Here is an 18,674-nt window from a genome sequence, read left to right as displayed (position 1 = left end):
TTTAGTTTTTAAGACAAGGTCTCACTTTATCACCCAGGCTGGAGTGCGCGATCACAGCTCACCACAGCCTCAACCTCCCGGGCTCAAGTGATCCGCGTAGATGGGATCATAGGTGTGTTGCCACCATGCCTGGCTAATTTTTCTTTTTGTTTAGAGATGGGGTCCAACTCTGTTGCCCAGGCTGGTTTTGAAATCCTGGGCTCAAGTAATCCTCCCACCTCAGCCTCCCAAAGTGCTGGAATTACAGATATGAGACACAATAATTCTTTAAGGTGTATATTATTATCCCTATTTTATGGATGAGGAAACTGAGGTTCAGAGGCCACAGAACACTTTGGAGTGCCCAAAGAAGAGCAGGTCAGCAGGAAGTCCTGTGGTTATTTATTATTATTATTTTGTTGTTGTTGTTGTTGTTGTTATTGCTTTTAAGACAGAGTCTTGCTCTGTCACCCAGGCTGGAGTGCAGTGGCGTGATCTTGGCTCACTGCAACCTCTGCCTCCTGGGTTAAAGTGATTCTCAGTCCTCAGCCTCCCCAGTAGCTGGGATTACAAGTGCCCGCCACCACACCCAGCTAATTTTTGTAATTTTAGTAGAGATGGGGTTTTATCATGTTGGCCAGGCTGGTTTCCAACTCTTGACCTCAAGTGATCTGCCCACTTCAGCCTCCCAAAGTGTTGGTATTACAAGTGTGAGCCATCGTGCCTGGCACTAGTCCTTTGCTTATTAATTGAGCAGAAAGCACCAATTTTAGGTAGAAAGCTGTATTTTGCATTGGGGATGTTTGCCATTTATGGGGTGTTGCCAATCTGTTATGTTGGTCACTGGGAAGGGACTGCCTTCCCATTGAGGGGAGCTAATACTATATAGTGAAAAACTGCTTGATTAATAGTTAGGGTGGCTTACATCTGGCTCAGCTTTTCTCCCCTCATGTGAAGGACTTTGGAAGAAGCCCTCACTCACTGTACAGTAGAAAGGATTAGGGCAAGCCTCCCCCTGGAACTGCCAGTTTGTGCCTTAGTTTCATTACTTGTAAAACAGGGATAATGGTACCTATCTTGATGTATTAGTTTCCCTTGGCTGCTGAAACAAATTACCACGAACTTGCTGACTTAAACCATAAATTTATGCTCTCAGAGTTCTGGAGGCCAGAAACCCAAAATCAGTTTCACTGGGCCCAAATCAGCATGCATTATAGGGCTGCCCCATGGGCTGGGCGTGAATCTGTCCTTGTCTCTGTTTATTTCAGGGACACATGTGCAGGATGTGAAGGTTTGTTACACAGGTAAACGTATGCCATGGTGGTTTGCTGCCCAGATCATCCCATCACCTAAGCATTAAGCCCAGCATCTATTAGCTATTCTTGATGCTCCCCGCTCCTCCACCCCCTCACCCCCAGTGTGTGCTTGTCTCTTTGTTTCTGGTGGCTGCTGGCATCCTTGGGTTGTGGCTGCCATACTCCAATCTCTGCCACCGTGGCTAAATAGTCTCTCTCGACCTCCCTTTTATGATTTGATGAGGATACTGTGATTCCATTTAGTGTTCGTCTTTCGAATCCAGGATAATCTTCATCTCAAAATCCTTAACTTAATCTGCAAAGACGCTGTTTCCATATAAAGTTACATTTAGAGGTTGCAGGGATTAGGGTCTGATATTATTGGGGGCCGTTATTCAGCCTATTACACTCAGGGTTGTTTTAAGGTGGAAATTTAATGCTGGCAGAGGGCTGAGCACAGCCCACTGACAGCAGAGAGCACTGAGCAAATACACTAAAAAGAGGTCTCTTACAATGCCTCCCTTATAGGGCTGCCGTAAAGTTCAAACAAAGCACAGGTATATCACTTATACGAGTAGAGGAGAGATTAAAGAATGAAGTAAAAACTGAGGTCTGTTAACAGCCCCTCTCCCGCCGCCAGGATTTGCACACCTTTCTCTGCAGGAAGCCTTGAACCCTCTCCACTCGCATTTCCACCACCTCCAGGCAAGATTTCCCACGTGGAGGCCCCACCCCCTCCCTGACGCGCCCCACTCTCGCCCCGCCCACCTGGTGGGCGTCCCCGGCCGTTAGCGCGCTGGAAGCATCCGGGACTTCAGGGTCAGTACATTACAATGCCTGACAAATCCTAGCCAGTTCTATCAAATTATATCTTTCTTACAGGCTTTTAAGCTATTAGTCTCACAAAGATACATTTAATCAGCGAGCTAATGGCATGATGAGTGTTTTTAGGTTAAAAAGAGAACAGGAACTGTTGGCAGCAGAATGGCGATATTCAAGACAACACGCACAAGAAGAGGCGGGTCCTACGCGCTTCGCTAGGGAAGCCCGGGTCAGCTCGCTGCGCAGGCGCAGTGAGTTCGACCCACCATGCCGACTGTCAGCGTGAAGCGTGATCTGCTCTTCCAAGCCCTGGGCCGCACCTACAGTGAGTGGCGGCCCTATACGTTGGGCCCTACGCCTCTTCTCGGAGGCTGGGCCTCCCTCCTAAAGGGCAATGTGGCGACATTCATGCCTTCCTGAAGGTTTTGGCTCCGGGAGGCCGGGGTTTACGCGGGAAGGCCGATGATGGTGGCGGTCCGGCTGGGCTGTGGTAGCCTCGGAACCGGCATCGCAGCGGTGCCGCTGCTTGTGCCCGGCTTGCCGTGTCATTCATTCAGCGATCTGCCATCGAGTGCCTACAGCGTGCCTGGCACCGACATCCAAGCCAGGGGATAGAACAGGAAGGAAACCCGGGGTTGCATCCCGAGCGTAGCCAGTTAATTGCAATAGCAGCGCTGTGGGAACTCAGTTTATAAGGGGGTAGGAGGAGAGATTTGTGCAGCGGGGTGGAGAACGGCATTCCACCTGTCTTCGTTTTATTAATGTTTCCTGAGCGCCTGTTATGTGTCAGGCACTGTTCTAAGAGCTTAGGACTAGAGCTGTGCACACGACACGTCAGGTCCACGTTCTGTCTGATGGAGGCAGACAATTAACCAGCACGTTAATAAAATGATTTCGGATAATGTTAAATGCCATCAAGGAAAGAAAAGGTGTTGTGCCTGATAGGGTGGTAACATTTGATCTGAGACCTGAATGAGGAGTATTCAATGGGTGTAGACTTCATTCTACATTTCATCTTTTATTCAGTTCTAAAAACACAACCATTGAAAAAAAGGAGGGAGATATTAAATGCAGTTATCAGTTACCTCACAGCCGTAGCGGCTGCCCCACCCTATTTTTTTTTTGTTTTTATTTTTTGAGACGGAGTCTCGGTCTGTCGCCCAGGCTGGAGTGCAGTGGCGCGATCTCGGCTGACTGCAACCTCCGTCTCCCGGTTCAAGCAATTCTCTGCCTCAGTCTCCCGAGTAGATGGGATTACAGGCGTCCGCCATCGCGCCCGAGTAATTTTTTTGTATTTTTAGAGACACCAGGTTTCACCATCTTGGCCAGGCTGGTCTTAAACTCCTGACCTCGTGATCCACCTGCCGCGGCCTCCCAAAATGCTGGGATTACAGGCGTGAGCCACCGCGCCCGGCCCCCACCCCATAATTTTTAGCTTGTGTAAAGGCTGGACCAACTGGTTCGTGAGAGCTTTTTTTTGTTTTTAGGGCTCAGTGTGTTAACAAAGGCCTAATTGGTTTAATGACAGCCACCGCTTCCCAGAATAAGATTACTGTTACAGTGAAAATAAAGCTGGCTTTTAAGAATCTTTCCTAAGTGTGTACTTTTAGATAGTACCTATTCTCAATGTGATATTCTTCGTAAGTTCTGCCATAAGTCCCTGAAAGTAAAGGAAATACAAGGATATTGTATTACTCTTACCCTTTGTACTTGGCTCTAATCGCCTAATCGCTTTATTTTATAATGAGCTTATTTATATTTCTTACCTGCCCTTCTAAACCATATTCTCACTAATGGGATGTGGTACAGGTTAATAATTCCTTATCCAAAATGCTTGAGACCAGAAGCGTCTTGGATTTTGGATTTTGGGATATTTGCATATACATAATGAGATATTTTGGGGGGTGGGACCAAGTCTAAACATGAAATTGATTTATATTTCACATATACCTTATATGCATAGCCTGAAGTTAATTTTATGGGATACTTTAAATAATTTTTTTTTTTGCATGAAACAAGGTTTTGACTGTGTTTTTGACAAGTCACATGGAGTCAGGTGTGGAATTTTCCACTTGTGACATCATGTCTGCACTTTAAGGTTTTGGGTTTTGGAGCATGTCAGATTTCAGATTTTTGGATTGGGAATGCTCAGTCTGTGTACCTGAATTGCCTAAGATGGTAGGTGGCAAATATTTGTTCAAAACATCTATAATCAGTTCCCATCCCAGTCTCCATTTCTAGGGAGGTAAGAAATAATCCAGATTTTTAAAAATGGTGAGATTTATAACCTATTTACTATCATCTGATGTTTTAACATATTCTGTCTGCTTCCCTTTTTTTTTCATATTGTCAGTGATCAATTAAGATTGATTTTTTCACAAATATGTGTTTGTTAGCTACTGAATCTTTTAAGGGCCAGGTACATGGCTGATGCTTGTAATCACAGCACTTTGGGAGGACGAGGTGGGCAGATTGCTTGAGCTCAGGAGTTGGAGACCAGACTGGGCAACACAGCAAAACCCTGTCTGTACAAAAAGTAGCTGGGTGTGGTGGTGTATACGTGTAGTCCCAGCTACTTGGGAGGCTGTGGCCGGAGGATCGCTTAAACCAAGGCGGTCAAGGCTGTAGTGAGCGGTGATCAAGCCACTGCACTCCAGCCCTGGCCACAAAGTGAGACCCTGTCTCAGAAAAAAAAAAAAAAAAAAAAAATTCAGTCAGAAGGATTGATGTTATTTATTGAGATGTACTTTCAAGAGGTCAGAAATGATTCTCCTCATTAGTTTTCCTTTATTGTGTTCTTGCTTGAAACTGTTAACTGGGTTGAGGTCAGAATTGAAAAAGCATGTTCAGCAAACATGTGGTTTCCAAGTAGTATGGATACATCTTGTTTCTTACCTTTTTTTTTTTTTCCCCAGTCTTCCTCTTTTTTTCTTGTTTTCAGATAATGTCTCATTCACACTTTTAAAATCCACATTCTCTCTCTTTAGTCCCTCCAAGGGTTGCTTTCTATTTGAAATTCCATTGTTTCTACCAGTCCCCACCTTCCTTTTTACCACCTCTTTGCTTAGCAAGGATATTTCTCTTTCAAGCTGTTTGCCATTTTGGTTATTTTGCTCTTCTGACTCCTTTGGAGCAGTTTTGTCTCCTTAGTCTACCTTTTCAATGGACTTTCTGTGCAGATGGTTTCCTCTTGCCACTCCTTTTCTTGTTAACTGATTTATTATCACTGCTCTTCAATTATAGTCCTGTTCTGGCGTGGTGTAATAGCTGGCAGTAGTGGCAGAACCTTCTGTGTATATCATATACACCCCTAAGGTGTGGTTACTTGATGTGTCATTTCGTTAGAGGAAATTACTAATCACGATTTTATTGTTGATTTTTCTTTGTATAGAAACCCATGAAATAACAGCTGAAAGGAATAAAACATATGATAATTAGGATTCAGCGTATTTTAATAGTTCTGTACCACTTAGTTATCTATTACTGCATACTAAATTATCCCAAAGTTTAGCATCTTAAAGCAGCTATCATTTGTTATATAGTTTCTGAGGGTCAGGAATTGGGGACTGGCTTAGCTGGGTGGTTTTTGCTCTGGATCTGTTACCAGATTGCAGTCAAGGTGTTTGCCAGATCCGTAGTCATCTCAAGGCCTAACTGGGTCTGGAGAAACTGCTTTCAGGTTCATTCAAGTGGTTGTTGGCAAACCTCAGTTCCTTGCTGATTTTTGGCCATAGGCTTTAGTTCCTCCCACCTTATCCTCTCCATAGGACTACTTAGAACATGTTAGCTTGTTTGCCCCAGATGGAGAGGTCCGAGAGAGTAGGTAAGTAAGAGAGTGCCGAGGATAGACGCCTGTTTTCAATAACAGCTCAGAAGTGATACACTAGCCCTTCTCATATTCTCTTGATCACAGACCAATCCTAGCACAATGTGGAAGGGAACAGTACAAGGGTGTGAATACCAGGAGGCCGGTATTATTGGAGCCCATCTTGGAGGCTGACTACCACCGTTTCCCCTCTAACCTCCACTGATTCAGTTCCTCCCATATGCAAAATATACTCACCCCCTCCCAAGGCCCTCAGAAGTGTCATCCCATTACAGCAGCAGCTCAGAATCTAGAATCTCATCATCTAAATCAGGACCAGATGTGGATGTGGCTCCTTGGGTGTAGTTCCTTCAGTATAGCTTCTTTAGTACACTGTTGGCCTGAGAGACTCGAGAGACCATTTATCTGCCCCACATATACCTAACATACAGTGGTGGGATGGGCATAGGATAACTCCTGTAGCCCTTCCTCTTCAAAGGGGCGGAAATGGGAGACACAAAGGAGTCATTGGTCCATGGCAATTCTGGAATCAAGTGGCAAATGTTGGATGTTCTTGATTAGGTCTGAAGGCCTGGAATAATTCTCCATGGCTGTCTGCCCTGCCCTCTAGGCTCTTGGTTTCCACCCCTCTGAGTGATCCCTAGAAAGCATGTGCTTTACAGCTGGTTGGTTTTCTCAGTCTACTTACTGCTAATATAATTTTGAGAGTTCAAAGACTTTATTTTATCCTATTTCTATTCCTTTCAATTCTAGCTGGCAATGCTTCTGCATATGTATTTCTTCTAAAAACTTTGAAGGTCTTTGGTGCATGTTACTGGCTTCCATTTTATTAGTCAAAAGCCACACCACCTACACATCTCTGAAATATATTGAGTTTCTGCTGGTAACAGTGCTCTTAATTAAGCCCTATTGTGTGATTAATTGGATTTATGAGGTGCATTCTTTATAATTTTTAATAGCACCCTTTGTTGGAATGATTAGTGCCTTTGATCTTTCTGGGTCTTAAGATTTTATGGTCATATCCTTGATTTTATCTTTGGACCATGTTTTCCTGGCAGTGCCTTGGATTTGGTCTTTGCTCAGAAGTTATTTCTTAATTTTAGCATTGTTTCACATCTGGAGAAGATGAGAATTTTTTAAATCCCCAACATCCTGGCTCATTTTTGTTTAACAGCCTTTCCTTTAGCTTATCTCTTTTTTTCACATAAGCACAAGAAAAACCCAGGTGGCACTGTGAACACTGGTTGGAAATCTTCTTAGTTACATCACCCCATTGATTTTTTACAGTCCACATTACTGCAAGGAATGGTGTTGCTAAGCCTTCCGCCTCTTCTTAACCAGGATTCCTCTTCTTCTGCTTTCTGATAACATTACCTCACTTTCCTCCATGTCCTCACCTGCATCCTTACCAAAGACTATGAGGCGTCTTTCTTGAGGTTTTCATTTACACGCCTCAAAGCCCACTGCTTGGTTCCAAAGCCATTCCCATGTTTTTCATTTTTGTTACAGCAGTACGCCACTTCCAGGGACTAAAGTCTGTATTAGTAATCTATTGCTATGTAACAAATTATTCCAAAGTATTAGTAGTCTGTTGCTACGTAACAAATTACCCTGGTACTTAGGAGTGTAAAACAAGCCTTTATTATTTTACAAAATTTCTGAGAGACAGGAATCGGGGAGTAGCTTAGGAAGGTGGTTCTGGCTTTGGGTCTCACCATGATGCAGTCTAGCTGTCAGCTGGGGTTGCTGTCATTTCAAGGCTTGGCTGGGCTGGAGAATCTGCTTCCAAACTCACTCAGGTGATTGCTGCAGACCTCAGTTCACACAGGAGCATGAATACAAGGAGGCAGGGATCATGGAACAGGCTGTCTTGGAGGCTGGGTACCTATTACTACCTGCCCTAGTTAATGATATCCCCACCCATTTTTTCCCCCAAACCAGAGATCGGGGAGTCATCCTAGACTCCTTCTACACACTCCCTATTCCTACCTCCCATCATTCGGCCATCGAGCCTTATACATTCCACCTCTTTAACGTTTTTCATATTAATCCCTTCTTCCTCATTCTTGCTGGTGCTGCTTTAAATGAAGTCTTCACTATATCGCATCTGTACTATTGCAGTAGACTCCCTGCTCCAATCCATCCTCTACTCTGCGAGCAGTCTTTAGAATGCAGATGTAATCATGTTTTTGCCCAGCCGAAGAATCCCTTCAGTATAATTCTCCATTGCCTGCCTGTAAGAAAGAGGGCAAATTGTTAGTTGACCCCTTTCTCCTTGTTCCATCATATCTTCTGATACGAACTTTATGTTTCATCCATGTTGAACTACTTAAGAGTTTCCAAATTTGCCATGCTGTTTCACGCCCCACAATCTCTGCCTAACGAACTCATCCTTTCTGTGAAGGTTTAGCTGACCATAAGAGAAACTGATTACTTCTTTTGTGCCAGCCCTGTACCTTGTACTTAACACAGTCATATTTATTTACACATCTGGCTTCTTTACTAGATGAGGAAGTAGTTAAGGCAGGAATTGTGTTTTATTTATCTTTGTAACCCTGGTACCTAGTACAGTGCCTGGTATAAGGTGGGTACTCAGTACGTAGATGTTAAATTGAAATTTAGTGTCTGAATCGGAATCTTAAGACCAGTTTTCGCTAGAATATACTGCTAATGATGTTTTGTGTTCAATTTTTGGTAATGTGAGAACCCTGAAAAGCTAAACAGTAGGATATAATATTAAAATAAGGAAGAGAACTTATTTTATTAATTGCTAATAAACTATTAATTATTGTAGACTCACTGTGTCTCAGGGTACTATGCCAGGTCCATTTTATGCATTAGCATTTAAATCTTTCCAATAGTACCATGCCATAATGGCTGTGAAATACCATTTTATAGATGAGGCAGCTGTAATGTTGACACAAGGTACCAAGAAAGTTTACATAAGGTGCCAAACTCTCAGATCTAATAAGTGGGATAGAATTCAAACTCTGATTGACTTGGCTTCAAAGCCAAAAGTGTCAGGCCGCCTCAGACCATTTTACCTGATAGGACTTATGTGACATTCTGTTGTGTGAGATCTGTGATTTGGAGCCTACTTTATATCTGATCTCTACTTAACAGGTGTTTTTCTTCTGTGTACATGCAAACTTCCCAGTGCAGGTAACCTAAACTACAGTTGATATTAGTGTAGATTAATCAAGCCTTTAATAGTTTTTTCTTTTTTTAATCTTAAATTTTTTTGGCCCAGCTTTTTTTTTTTTAATTTTTTGAGACGGAGTCTCGCTCTTGTCAGCCAGGCTGGAGTGCAATGTCATGATCTCGGCTCACTGCAACCTCTGCCTCCCAGGTTCAAGCAATTCTCCTGCCTCAGTCTCCCAAGTAGCTGGGATTACAGGCATGCGCCACCATGCCTGGCTAATTTTGTATTTTTAGTAGAGACAGGGTTTCACCATGTTGGCCAGGCTGGTTTCAAACTCCTGACCTCAGGTGATCCACACACATTGGCCTCCCAAAGTGCTGGGATTACAGGCATGAGCCACCATGCCTGGCCTGTTTGTTTTTAAATGATAATATGTGATGCCTGATATTTAGTAGTATGATTGGTGTAAGGCAATTAGTAATAAGAAAATGCAGTTTGTATGTAGTTTTCACTTATACTGAACAGAGTGAAATTAACCATCTCCTTTTTTATTTTCCTAGCTGACGAAGAATTTGATGAACTATGTTTTGAATTTGGTCTGGAGCTTGATGAAATTGTATGTATTGGATATTTGTCTATTTTTCAAAGATTGTGTGCATAAGCTTATTTTTCAGGGTTATACTGTATTTCATCTTTGTTACCTTATAGTTAGACTAAGATGATAACGTTTGTGGGCCATGATTTCTGTGTTCAGAGGGCTAAGCTCCATGTCTGTCTGTTGCCTTGACTAAAATCTCAAAAAGAGTTCATGCCTTATTCCATCTACAATCACCTTGTTATCAGGCTCATGCTGTGGAAATGGATAGAATGTGTTAGATAACCCCAGTATGAAAGTAAGCTCCCTCCTTTGGCAAATTAATCACAGAAAGGGACCAAGAAGCAGTAGAAATGTTGCTTCAACCAGAGTTACCCTGCCTCCTTCACTTCCAGCGCCTCCTCCTTCAGCTCCTCTGCCCCCATAACCTTCCTCCGTGCCTCTTCAACCAGTACTAATGCATTACTATATTCATTGGTCTTGTAAAATGAACTAATATTTTTTAAGGACTTGCTTATAAAAATGAGGAAGCATTTTCTTTGACTTTTGATTGTATAATGATTATAATATTTAAAAAAATCAAGTCTGGGCTATACATTTTAATATTGTTAATAATGATTATCTATTAAAGACATACTTTAATTTGGTGGGGTTGGAGGTCTGAGTCCTTGCTCGTGGGGGCTCGATGGGTCCTGAGCATCCTCTGGCCGGGGTTTCTGATCCATCTGCTCCAGCATAAGTTCACAAAGTACAGTCCGCAGGCCAGCAGCATCATCTGGGAACTTAGGAAAAAACCAGCCCTACTGAACCAGAAACTGGGGATGTGGCCCAAGCAACCTTTTACCAAGCCCTCCAGGTGATTATAATGCAAGGAGAGACGAGGTTTTACCATGTTGGCCAGGCTGGTTCTCGAACTGCTGACCTCAAGTGATCCACTGCTTTGGCCTCCCAAAGTGCTGAGATTACAGGTGTGAGCCACCATGCCTGGCCCAAAGTGCTTTATATAGTTTCACTCTGTTGCCCAGGCTGGAGTGCGACGGCGCGATCTTGGCTCACCACAACCTCCTCCTCTCGGGTTCAGGCGATTCTCCTGCCTCAGCCTCCTGAGTAGCTGGGATTACAGGAAGGAGTCCTTATCTTGGACCTGAGGCTGCTTTCTTGAAGAAAACTTGACTTTATTTCATTTAGTGGGAAGAGCAGCAGCCCAGCTAATAAGTTCTAATATGCAATAGGCTGCAGGCTGTGAAGTCTGAAGCTAAGGAGCTGAGGGCTTAACAAGTTTCTAGAAGCTGCCATCAACATGCCAAGTCAGTAAAACTGAAAGCTGGTCAGATTTCAAGGTCTGGGGAGGAATCCACTGCATAGTGGGTCTTGATCTCTAGAGAGCTAGGCCTTGCTAAAATAAAAGAATTACCTTACCTACCATCTTTGTTCCAGGCTCCGTAGAATTTGTGACAGCCCTGGCTGACCTCCGAGCAGAGGCTAGCTGTCCCATCTGTCTGGACTACTTGAAAGACCCAGTGACCATCAGCTGTGGGCATAACTTCTGTCTCTCCTGCATCATTATGTCCTGGAAGGATCTAGATGATAGTTTCCCCTGCCCCTTTTGCCACTTGTGCTGTCCAGAAAGGAAATTTATAAGCAATCCCCAGCTGGGTAGTTTGACTGAAATTGCTAAGCAACTCCAGCTAAGAAGCAAGAGGAAGAGGCAGGAAGAGAAGCATGTGTGTAAGAAGCATAATCAGGTTTTGACTTTCTTCTCTCAGAAAGACCTAGAGCTTTTATGTCCAAGGTGCAGTTTGTCCACTGATCACCAGCATCACTGTGTTTGGCCCATAAAGAAGGCTGCCTCCTATCAGGAAAAAACTGGAGCAATACAATGCACCGTGGAAGGAGAGAGTGGAACTAATTGAAAAAGTCATAACTATACAAACCAGAAAATCACTGGAACTGAAGAAAAAGGTAAAACATATGGCAGAAGAAGTCAAGTCTGAATTTGAGCAACTTAGGTTATTTCTGCAAAATGAGCAAGAGACTGTTTTTGGGCAATTACAAGATGACGAGATGGATATTTTAGCACAACTAAATGAAAGCCTAACAAAATTTTCAGATTATACCTCCTCATTAAAATATCTACTAAAGAAGATAGAGAGCATATATGTGAAGTCAGAACTGGAATTACTGGCTAATGTTAAGGATATCTATCACAGATATAAGAATTTAAAATTCCCTAAACCTTTTTTATTCAAATTAAAAGAATATGGTTACCATCTGTCTCCACAATATTGTGGCCAAAACAAAATTATCAAGCGATTTCAAGTAGATGTAATTCTAGATCCTGAAGCAGCACATCGTAAACTTATAGTCTCAGAAGATAGAAAAACTGTGCGATATGGAAATACAACACAAAACTTACCTCATAACCCAAGAAGATTTTATCTGCTCCCAGCTGTTCTGGGTTCTAAGGGATAAAATTGTGGCAGGCAGTACTGGGAAGTACAAGTTAAAGACAAGCCTGAATGGATTCTTGGTGTCTGTAATGACTCTCCTCCCAGAAGGAGGAAGAGTCAACCAATTTTAGTACAGGATGGATTATGGGGAATTTGGTAATCTAGTCAGAATAATTATATTGTATTGGGCCATAAGGAAATTATTCTGCTGCCAAAAGTAACACCTAGTAAGATTGGCATTTTTTTAGACTGTGAAATGAATGAGGTTTCCTTTTATAATTTGAATGATAGATCTCTTCTCTGTACTTTTAATGATGATTTTACAGGAGAACTTTGGCCTTATTTTTATACTGGAACTGACTCAAAACCTCTTAAAATTTCTACAGTAACAGATTCTGAATGAACTATTAGAAGACTCATTTTATTTTCTTTCACCTAGTAGACATAACTGAGCCAGTTAATCTAGTTTTGGCCATTCTGTATTTTGTCCAGTTTTTCTCATAAAAAAACAATATTTTTTATCTCAATTTCAGCAGCTTCCAAAAAATGTGATTATGGGACCTACTTTATAATAAATTATGGGGTCAATGACAAAGTACTTTAGAAATTCTATGGTAAAATACTTGAAAAATATATTACTGAAGAAACGTATTATGTAAGAAAATCTATTACTTTTGTAATTGCCAATAAAAGCCCAATTTTTTTCTCAAAAAAAAAAAAAAGACATACTTTAATTTAAAAGATAATTTTCTGGTAGTTAGTATTATTTTTTTCCTAAGCCTTCTATCTTCACCTATTCAGTGCTTTTATAACACTACCTTAGGTGTAAAGTTAAAAAATGTTCAGGCTAAAAAATTGTACATTATCTTACCTTATTTTTCCTGCTGCCTTACTAATGTTACAGAAAGATCATCTTTGTACTAATCTATTTGTATACTTGAGAAATTGGCTGAGATTTCTGTAGTTTATAAGTTGCTATTCGTAATTTTACTACACCTCAGAATTATGTTTGAAATTATGTGATATCTAAGAGTGTTGGACTGGATGTTAGATTATTTGAGTTCTAGTTCTAACATTTACTAGCTGTGTAACTATGGACAATTACTTTGCCTGTCTGAACTCTATAGTCCAGACGAGTCTCTCTGGGCCTCCTTTTCATTTGTGAAATAAGGGGTTTGGATTATATGATCTTTATGGTTTTCTTTTTTGACTCTGAAATTTATGTGATTTTTAATTTCTGTAAGATTATTGTCAGGTAGCACTGACAAATTCAGTCTTTACATATGGTCATTGTATGAGCTGAGATGCTGAAACTGAAAGAAGATGTAAGCTTCTGTGTCTTTTTTTTTTTGCGAAGGAATTAGATCTTTTTTTACAGTAGTCCTCCTTATCCACAGTTTTTTGCTTCCACAGTTTTGGTTACCTGCAGCAAACTGTGGTTTGAAAATAGGTGAGTATAGTACAATAAGAAATTCTGAGACAGAAAGAGACTACATTCACATTACTCTTATTATATAGTATATTATTTTAATTGTTCTATTTTATTATTAGTTGTTAATCTCTTACTGTGCCTAATTTATAAATTAAACTTTTTCATAGGTATGTATGTATAGGAAGAAACATGGTATATGTAACATTTAGTCCTATCCAATGTTTCAGGCATCCACTGGGGAGCTTGAAACATATCCCCTGTGGATAAGGGGGTGCTGCTGAAAAATGAATGCAGATGCCTTCATTTCTCCGGTTATTATATTATCTTCTCTGTATATAGGTCCCTCCTGAGATCTGCTGTCTCCTGGGAGGTGACTCAGCTTTCTTCACTATTGAAACAGTAATTTTATTAACCCCTTTGATTGAACATTGTTTAAACTCGAATTCTTCCTCTTCTCTTTTTGCCTCTCCCCATTCCCCTTCTTTTCTTTTCCCCCTTTTTACTCCTTCCTCCTCCTCTTCATTCGCTTGTTTTTCATTTTTCATTTTCCCTAATTATAAAAATTTGCCTCCTAAGTTTGAGATGCCCAAGGTAGATGTTTTTTGGAGCCCAGCACCACCTTGTACAGCCCCAGCATTGCATAGACTCCTGTGGTTCCTCGGGTGGGACTTTGGCACATAATACTCGTGGCCAGAAGTGAATTTCTCTGCATATTGTGCAAATGTGGATATAATTCTTAATTTGGACAAAAATTTGAACTACTTATATTGTGGCAGTGGGAGGGCATCATGTAAAACAAAAATCGTTACATATTTTGATAGAAATCCATCAGTTATTTTAGCAGGTTGTTGTTGGTGGAAATAGTAGGAATTCTGGTTAAGTGGAGTTTCCACATAATGAAAGGGTAACATTAACAGTTGGAATACAACTTGTAATCATTTCAAGTGAAAATTTCTTAAATATATTTACAGTTCCCTGCTGTAGTAAACATAAGGAATAGAGTGTAACTTCTCTGCAGTGGTTATGTTTAAGAAAATCTGTTACTCTGCTGTAGTGTGGTGCTTGAGATATTCTAAACTCTTTGCCACTGCATTAAACGTGATTCTAGTGGTGTTTCTTCTGTCATCTCCCTCTTGGCTGCCTTCATTCTGCTGCACTATCCCTTTGCTATCACTAGTTTGCTTCCCATTGCACCTATTATCCCTTCTAATTTTTACCAGTGTCTGATGGTCTCTGACTGTTTTTAGTTTTTATACTACCCCTCTCATTCTCATGTGGACTTGGGTGCCCACAGGATTTAGGTTTTAGAGTCATCCTATAAGAAGTTGTGTTTCTTTTATTTAGTGAATCATCTTTCTTTTACCCCTTTGACACTTTTGTTGTTGTTACTTTATGTTCTTGGTGATGTTTTAATTTTCTTTTAGCTTGAGATGGGAAAACTTTTTCTGTAAAGGGCCAGATAGTAAATATTTTAGGCTTTTTGGCTCTATAGTCTCTGTTACAACTCAGCTATTGCAGTGTGTAAGTAGCAGTAGATAATATGTAAATGAATGGGTCTGTCTGTGTTCCAATAAATCTTTATTTACAAAAACAAGTATCAGGTATGATTTGGCCAGGGGGCTATTGCTTGCTGACCCTTGTTTAGATGGATTTGTGCTTTTCTGGGGTGATTGAGGTTGCCAGATATCTGAACTCAGTTAAAGCTGAAGTATTTTTCTGTCTGCTATGATTATAACACTTAATATTTTCATGTTGTTTTTGTCGTGGATATAATAATCCCATGTTCTTGTTGTAGAAAATATGTATAATGTAGTTACTGCCTTATAGGGCTGACAACTTTTACTTTTTAAAGAGAGTTTAAATTATTTAATTTTATCATTACTTTTTGGCTTGTTTTAGACATCTGAGAAGGAAATAATAAGTAAAGAACAAGGTAATGTAAAGGCAGCAGGAGCCTCTGATGTTGTTCTTTACAAAATTGACGTCCCTGCCAATAGATATGATCTCCTGTGTCTGGAAGGATTGGTTCGAGGACTTCAGGTCTTCAAAGAAAGGTAAGGAAATATGTTCCTTAAAGACTTTGCTAAGTTGGGTTTTCTTTTCTTTCCTTGTCATTATCAGCAGCCATGTTTAAATTTCTAGGAAAAAGCTTGTAGAGGAACGTAGCTTTAGCTCTTAATAGAGGGTTGATTTGAGGAATTAGATTCATGCAGATTGTAGCCATTTGAAAATTTCCATGAAAATTTTAGTCATAGCCATTCATCTTCGAGAACATATTTTAAAACTGGTGTTTAATGCTTTTATGGCGTCTTAAAAAATTATTTAGCAGGTGTGTGTGATTCCCCTCCGTGATCTAATTGGAATGAGTAGTTCACTGGATGTGTTAAAAGTTGAGAGGAAATGGAGAGCTAGCAATAAATACCCTTACATTATGAGTTCTAAGGAAGCTCAGGAGTGAAGCCTCCTAACTGGAAAAACCAAAGATCTTATGACGGCTCTGTGATCTTGAGCAAGTTAGTTGGCCTTTCTAGTTTCAATTTCCTAATCTATAATGAAGAAGATTTATAAGGCCCCTTCCAGCTTTTCATTTAATGAAGATAGAGGGGCTGGACATGGTGGCTCATGCCCATAATCCCAGCACTTCGGGAGGCCGAGGCTGGTGGATCACTTGAGGTCAGGAGTTCAAGACCAGCCTGGCCAACATGGTGAAACCCCGTCTCTACTAAAAATATGAAAATTAGCCAGGCATAGTGGCGTGCACCTGTAATCCCAGCTACTCAGGAGGCTGAGGCACAGAATCGTTTGAACCTGGGAGGTGGAGGTTGCAGTGAGTCGAGATTTGCACCACTGCACTCCAGCCTGGGCAGCAGAGGGAGACTCTGTTTCAAAAAAAAAAAAAAAGATAGAGGATAACAAATATATACAGTGAAAAAAATGAACAGCTATTAAAAATTGTTTTTATTTTTGATTACTTCTTCATTATCTGGTCAGCTGCAAAAGAATAAGAGTTCTAACTGATGGGCTAGATTCTGAAATTGTGAGGGTTTAGGTGAGTGATGGGTATTGGTGAAATGGTGATAATTAGGCATTAGGTTAAGGATGGTTAAAATTTTAGAGTTGACTCAGTTGGTTTCCTGCGGGACAATCAGATGCTTTTATTTTAGGATCAAGGATAGCTCCTGAGAGTTCGTTTCCCAAACCTGCCCAGTGAGAATCTGTATTTTTACCAGTCACCTTGTGATTTTTATGATCAGACAGAATTAGGAAAGCAACTTAAAATGTTTTCTACTTAAAGTGAGTCCATGGACCAGCAGCATCTGAATCACATGAGAACTTACTAGAAATGCAGTCTTAGTCGCCACCCAACACCTATTAATCAGAATCTGTGGTTTAACAAACTCCCCAATTGATTGTAAGCACATTGAAATTTGAGAAGCACTGCCTTAAAACAGTAGTTCCCAACTTCTCCCTATGATAAGAGTTCCCTAGAGATGCCTTCAAAATGCACCATTTACCAAATCTTTGTCTTCACTTATTTTATTCAGTAGGGCCAGATGGAACCAGGGAATCTGTATTTTCCATAAGCTCTGTTTCTTCCTAGAAGCTCAGAATCTCATGGTTAGAATAACTATCATAACTTAAAGGTTATCTAATCCAGTCCCTCAGCTGATGTTGAAATGCTCCTTAAACAGTTGCTCAGTTAATGGTTTGTAGCCTCTGCTGGGATGCTAGTGATAGGAAATACATTACTATGAGGCATCTTATGTCATTTTTGGACAACTTTAAATGTTAAAAAGCTTGTTAGTTTTTTTTTTTGTTTTTTTTTTTAGTGTTCAGCCAAAATTTGACTTGCTGTAACTCAACCCATTGCCCTAATTCATTTTGTATACTTACTATATACAACATAGAATGTAATTATTTTATATAATGTCTTGATTAATTATGAGTAAATTCATTTAAATATTATTTTAGGATAAAGGCTCCAGTGTATAAACGGGTAATGCCTGATGGAAAAATCCAGAAATTGATTATCACAGAAGAGGTAATAAGGATAAATTCTTATTTTTCTTTTAAAAATTTTCTTTTGTACATGTCTGTATAAAGTGGGGAGGAAAGAGAAACAAAGCTTACTCTTTTTTTTTGTTTTGAGACAGGGTCTGGCTCTTTTGCCCAGACTGGAATGCAGTGGTGCAGTCTTGGCGCACTGCAACCTCTGCTTCCCAGGCTCAAGTGATCCTCCCACCTCAGCCTCCTGAGTATTTGGGAGTACAGGCACACGCCACCACACCCGGCTAGTTTTTTGTATTTTTTAGAAATGGGGTTTCACCATGTTGCCCAGGCTGGTCTCATTCCTGAGCTCAAAGGATCCTTCCCCTGCAGCTTCTTGAGTATTTGGGAGTACAGGCACACGCCACCACACCTGGCTAATTTTTTGTATTTTTTAGAAATGGGTTTTCACCATGTTGCCCAGGCTAGTCTCAAATTCCTGAGCTCAAAGGATCCTTCCCCTGCAGCTTCTTGAGTATTTGGGAGTACAGGCACACGCCACCACACCCAGCTAATTTTTTGTATTTTTTAGAAATGGGGTTTCACTATGTTGCCCAGGCTGCTCTCAAATTCCTGAGCTCAAAGGATCCTTCCCCTACAGCCTCCTAAAGTGCTGGGATTATAGCTGTGAGCCTCTGTGCCTGGTCCAAAGCTTACCCTTCTAAAAAATGTGATTTTCTTTGATCATTTGCTAAAATGATTACATACTTAGCCCCTAGCCCTTAAAAAAACATTTTTTTTTTAACCTAGGAATGAAAAAGAACAAAGCCTTTGCTTTCCATAAATAATTTTGGATAATAATATCCAATGCGTGTTTAAAACACATTTGAGATATAATTGTTTAAATTGTGGAACATTAATGAAATTTTAAAAGATTTTAAACTTTTCAGAGGGGTTGTTTGGTAAATATATGAATTATGAGCAAACTTTTTCTCAATTATTTAATACATTTTCAGAAATCTTACTGAAATATAAATTCTGTGAAGGTAGTGACTTTTTCTCTTGTTTACCACTTTATTACTTGTTGACTGAATAAATTAATATATACTTGTTTGAATGAAAATGTATGCCAGTGGCAAGAATGCA

At 40.6% G+C, this 18,674-nt stretch overlaps 1 protein-coding gene across 3 annotated transcripts in view; it reads left to right on the top strand.

The window, feature by feature from the left end:
• Window positions 1-2,340: 2,340 nt before the first annotated feature.
• The window catches only part of FARSB (phenylalanyl-tRNA synthetase subunit beta), an 84,125-nt gene continuing 67,791 nt past the window's right edge, over window positions 2,341-18,674 (top strand). The window contains exons 1-5 of one of the 3 annotated variants that reach the window (XM_063790268.1): window positions 2,345-2,421; window positions 9,625-9,680; window positions 11,426-11,621; window positions 15,441-15,595; window positions 17,514-17,583. In XM_063790268.1, the coding sequence (XP_063646338.1) occupies window positions 17,542-17,583 (42 nt within the window). In that variant the 5' untranslated portion in view covers window positions 2,345-2,421; window positions 9,625-9,680; window positions 11,426-11,621; window positions 15,441-15,595; window positions 17,514-17,541. Of the gene's footprint in view, window positions 2,422-9,624; window positions 9,681-11,096; window positions 11,622-15,440; window positions 15,596-17,513; window positions 17,584-18,674 lie in introns of all 3 variants that reach the window. The other 2 variants (XM_063790269.1, NM_001246538.1) reach the window with 2 other exon arrangements.

This window comes from Pan troglodytes, chromosome 13 (assembly GCF_028858775.2).
Source record: "Pan troglodytes isolate AG18354 chromosome 13, NHGRI_mPanTro3-v2.0_pri, whole genome shotgun sequence".
Lineage (NCBI taxonomy): Eukaryota > Metazoa > Chordata > Mammalia > Primates > Hominidae > Pan > Pan troglodytes.
Note: the sequence above shows the minus strand (reverse complement) of the source record. Positions and strands in the feature narration are given on the sequence as shown.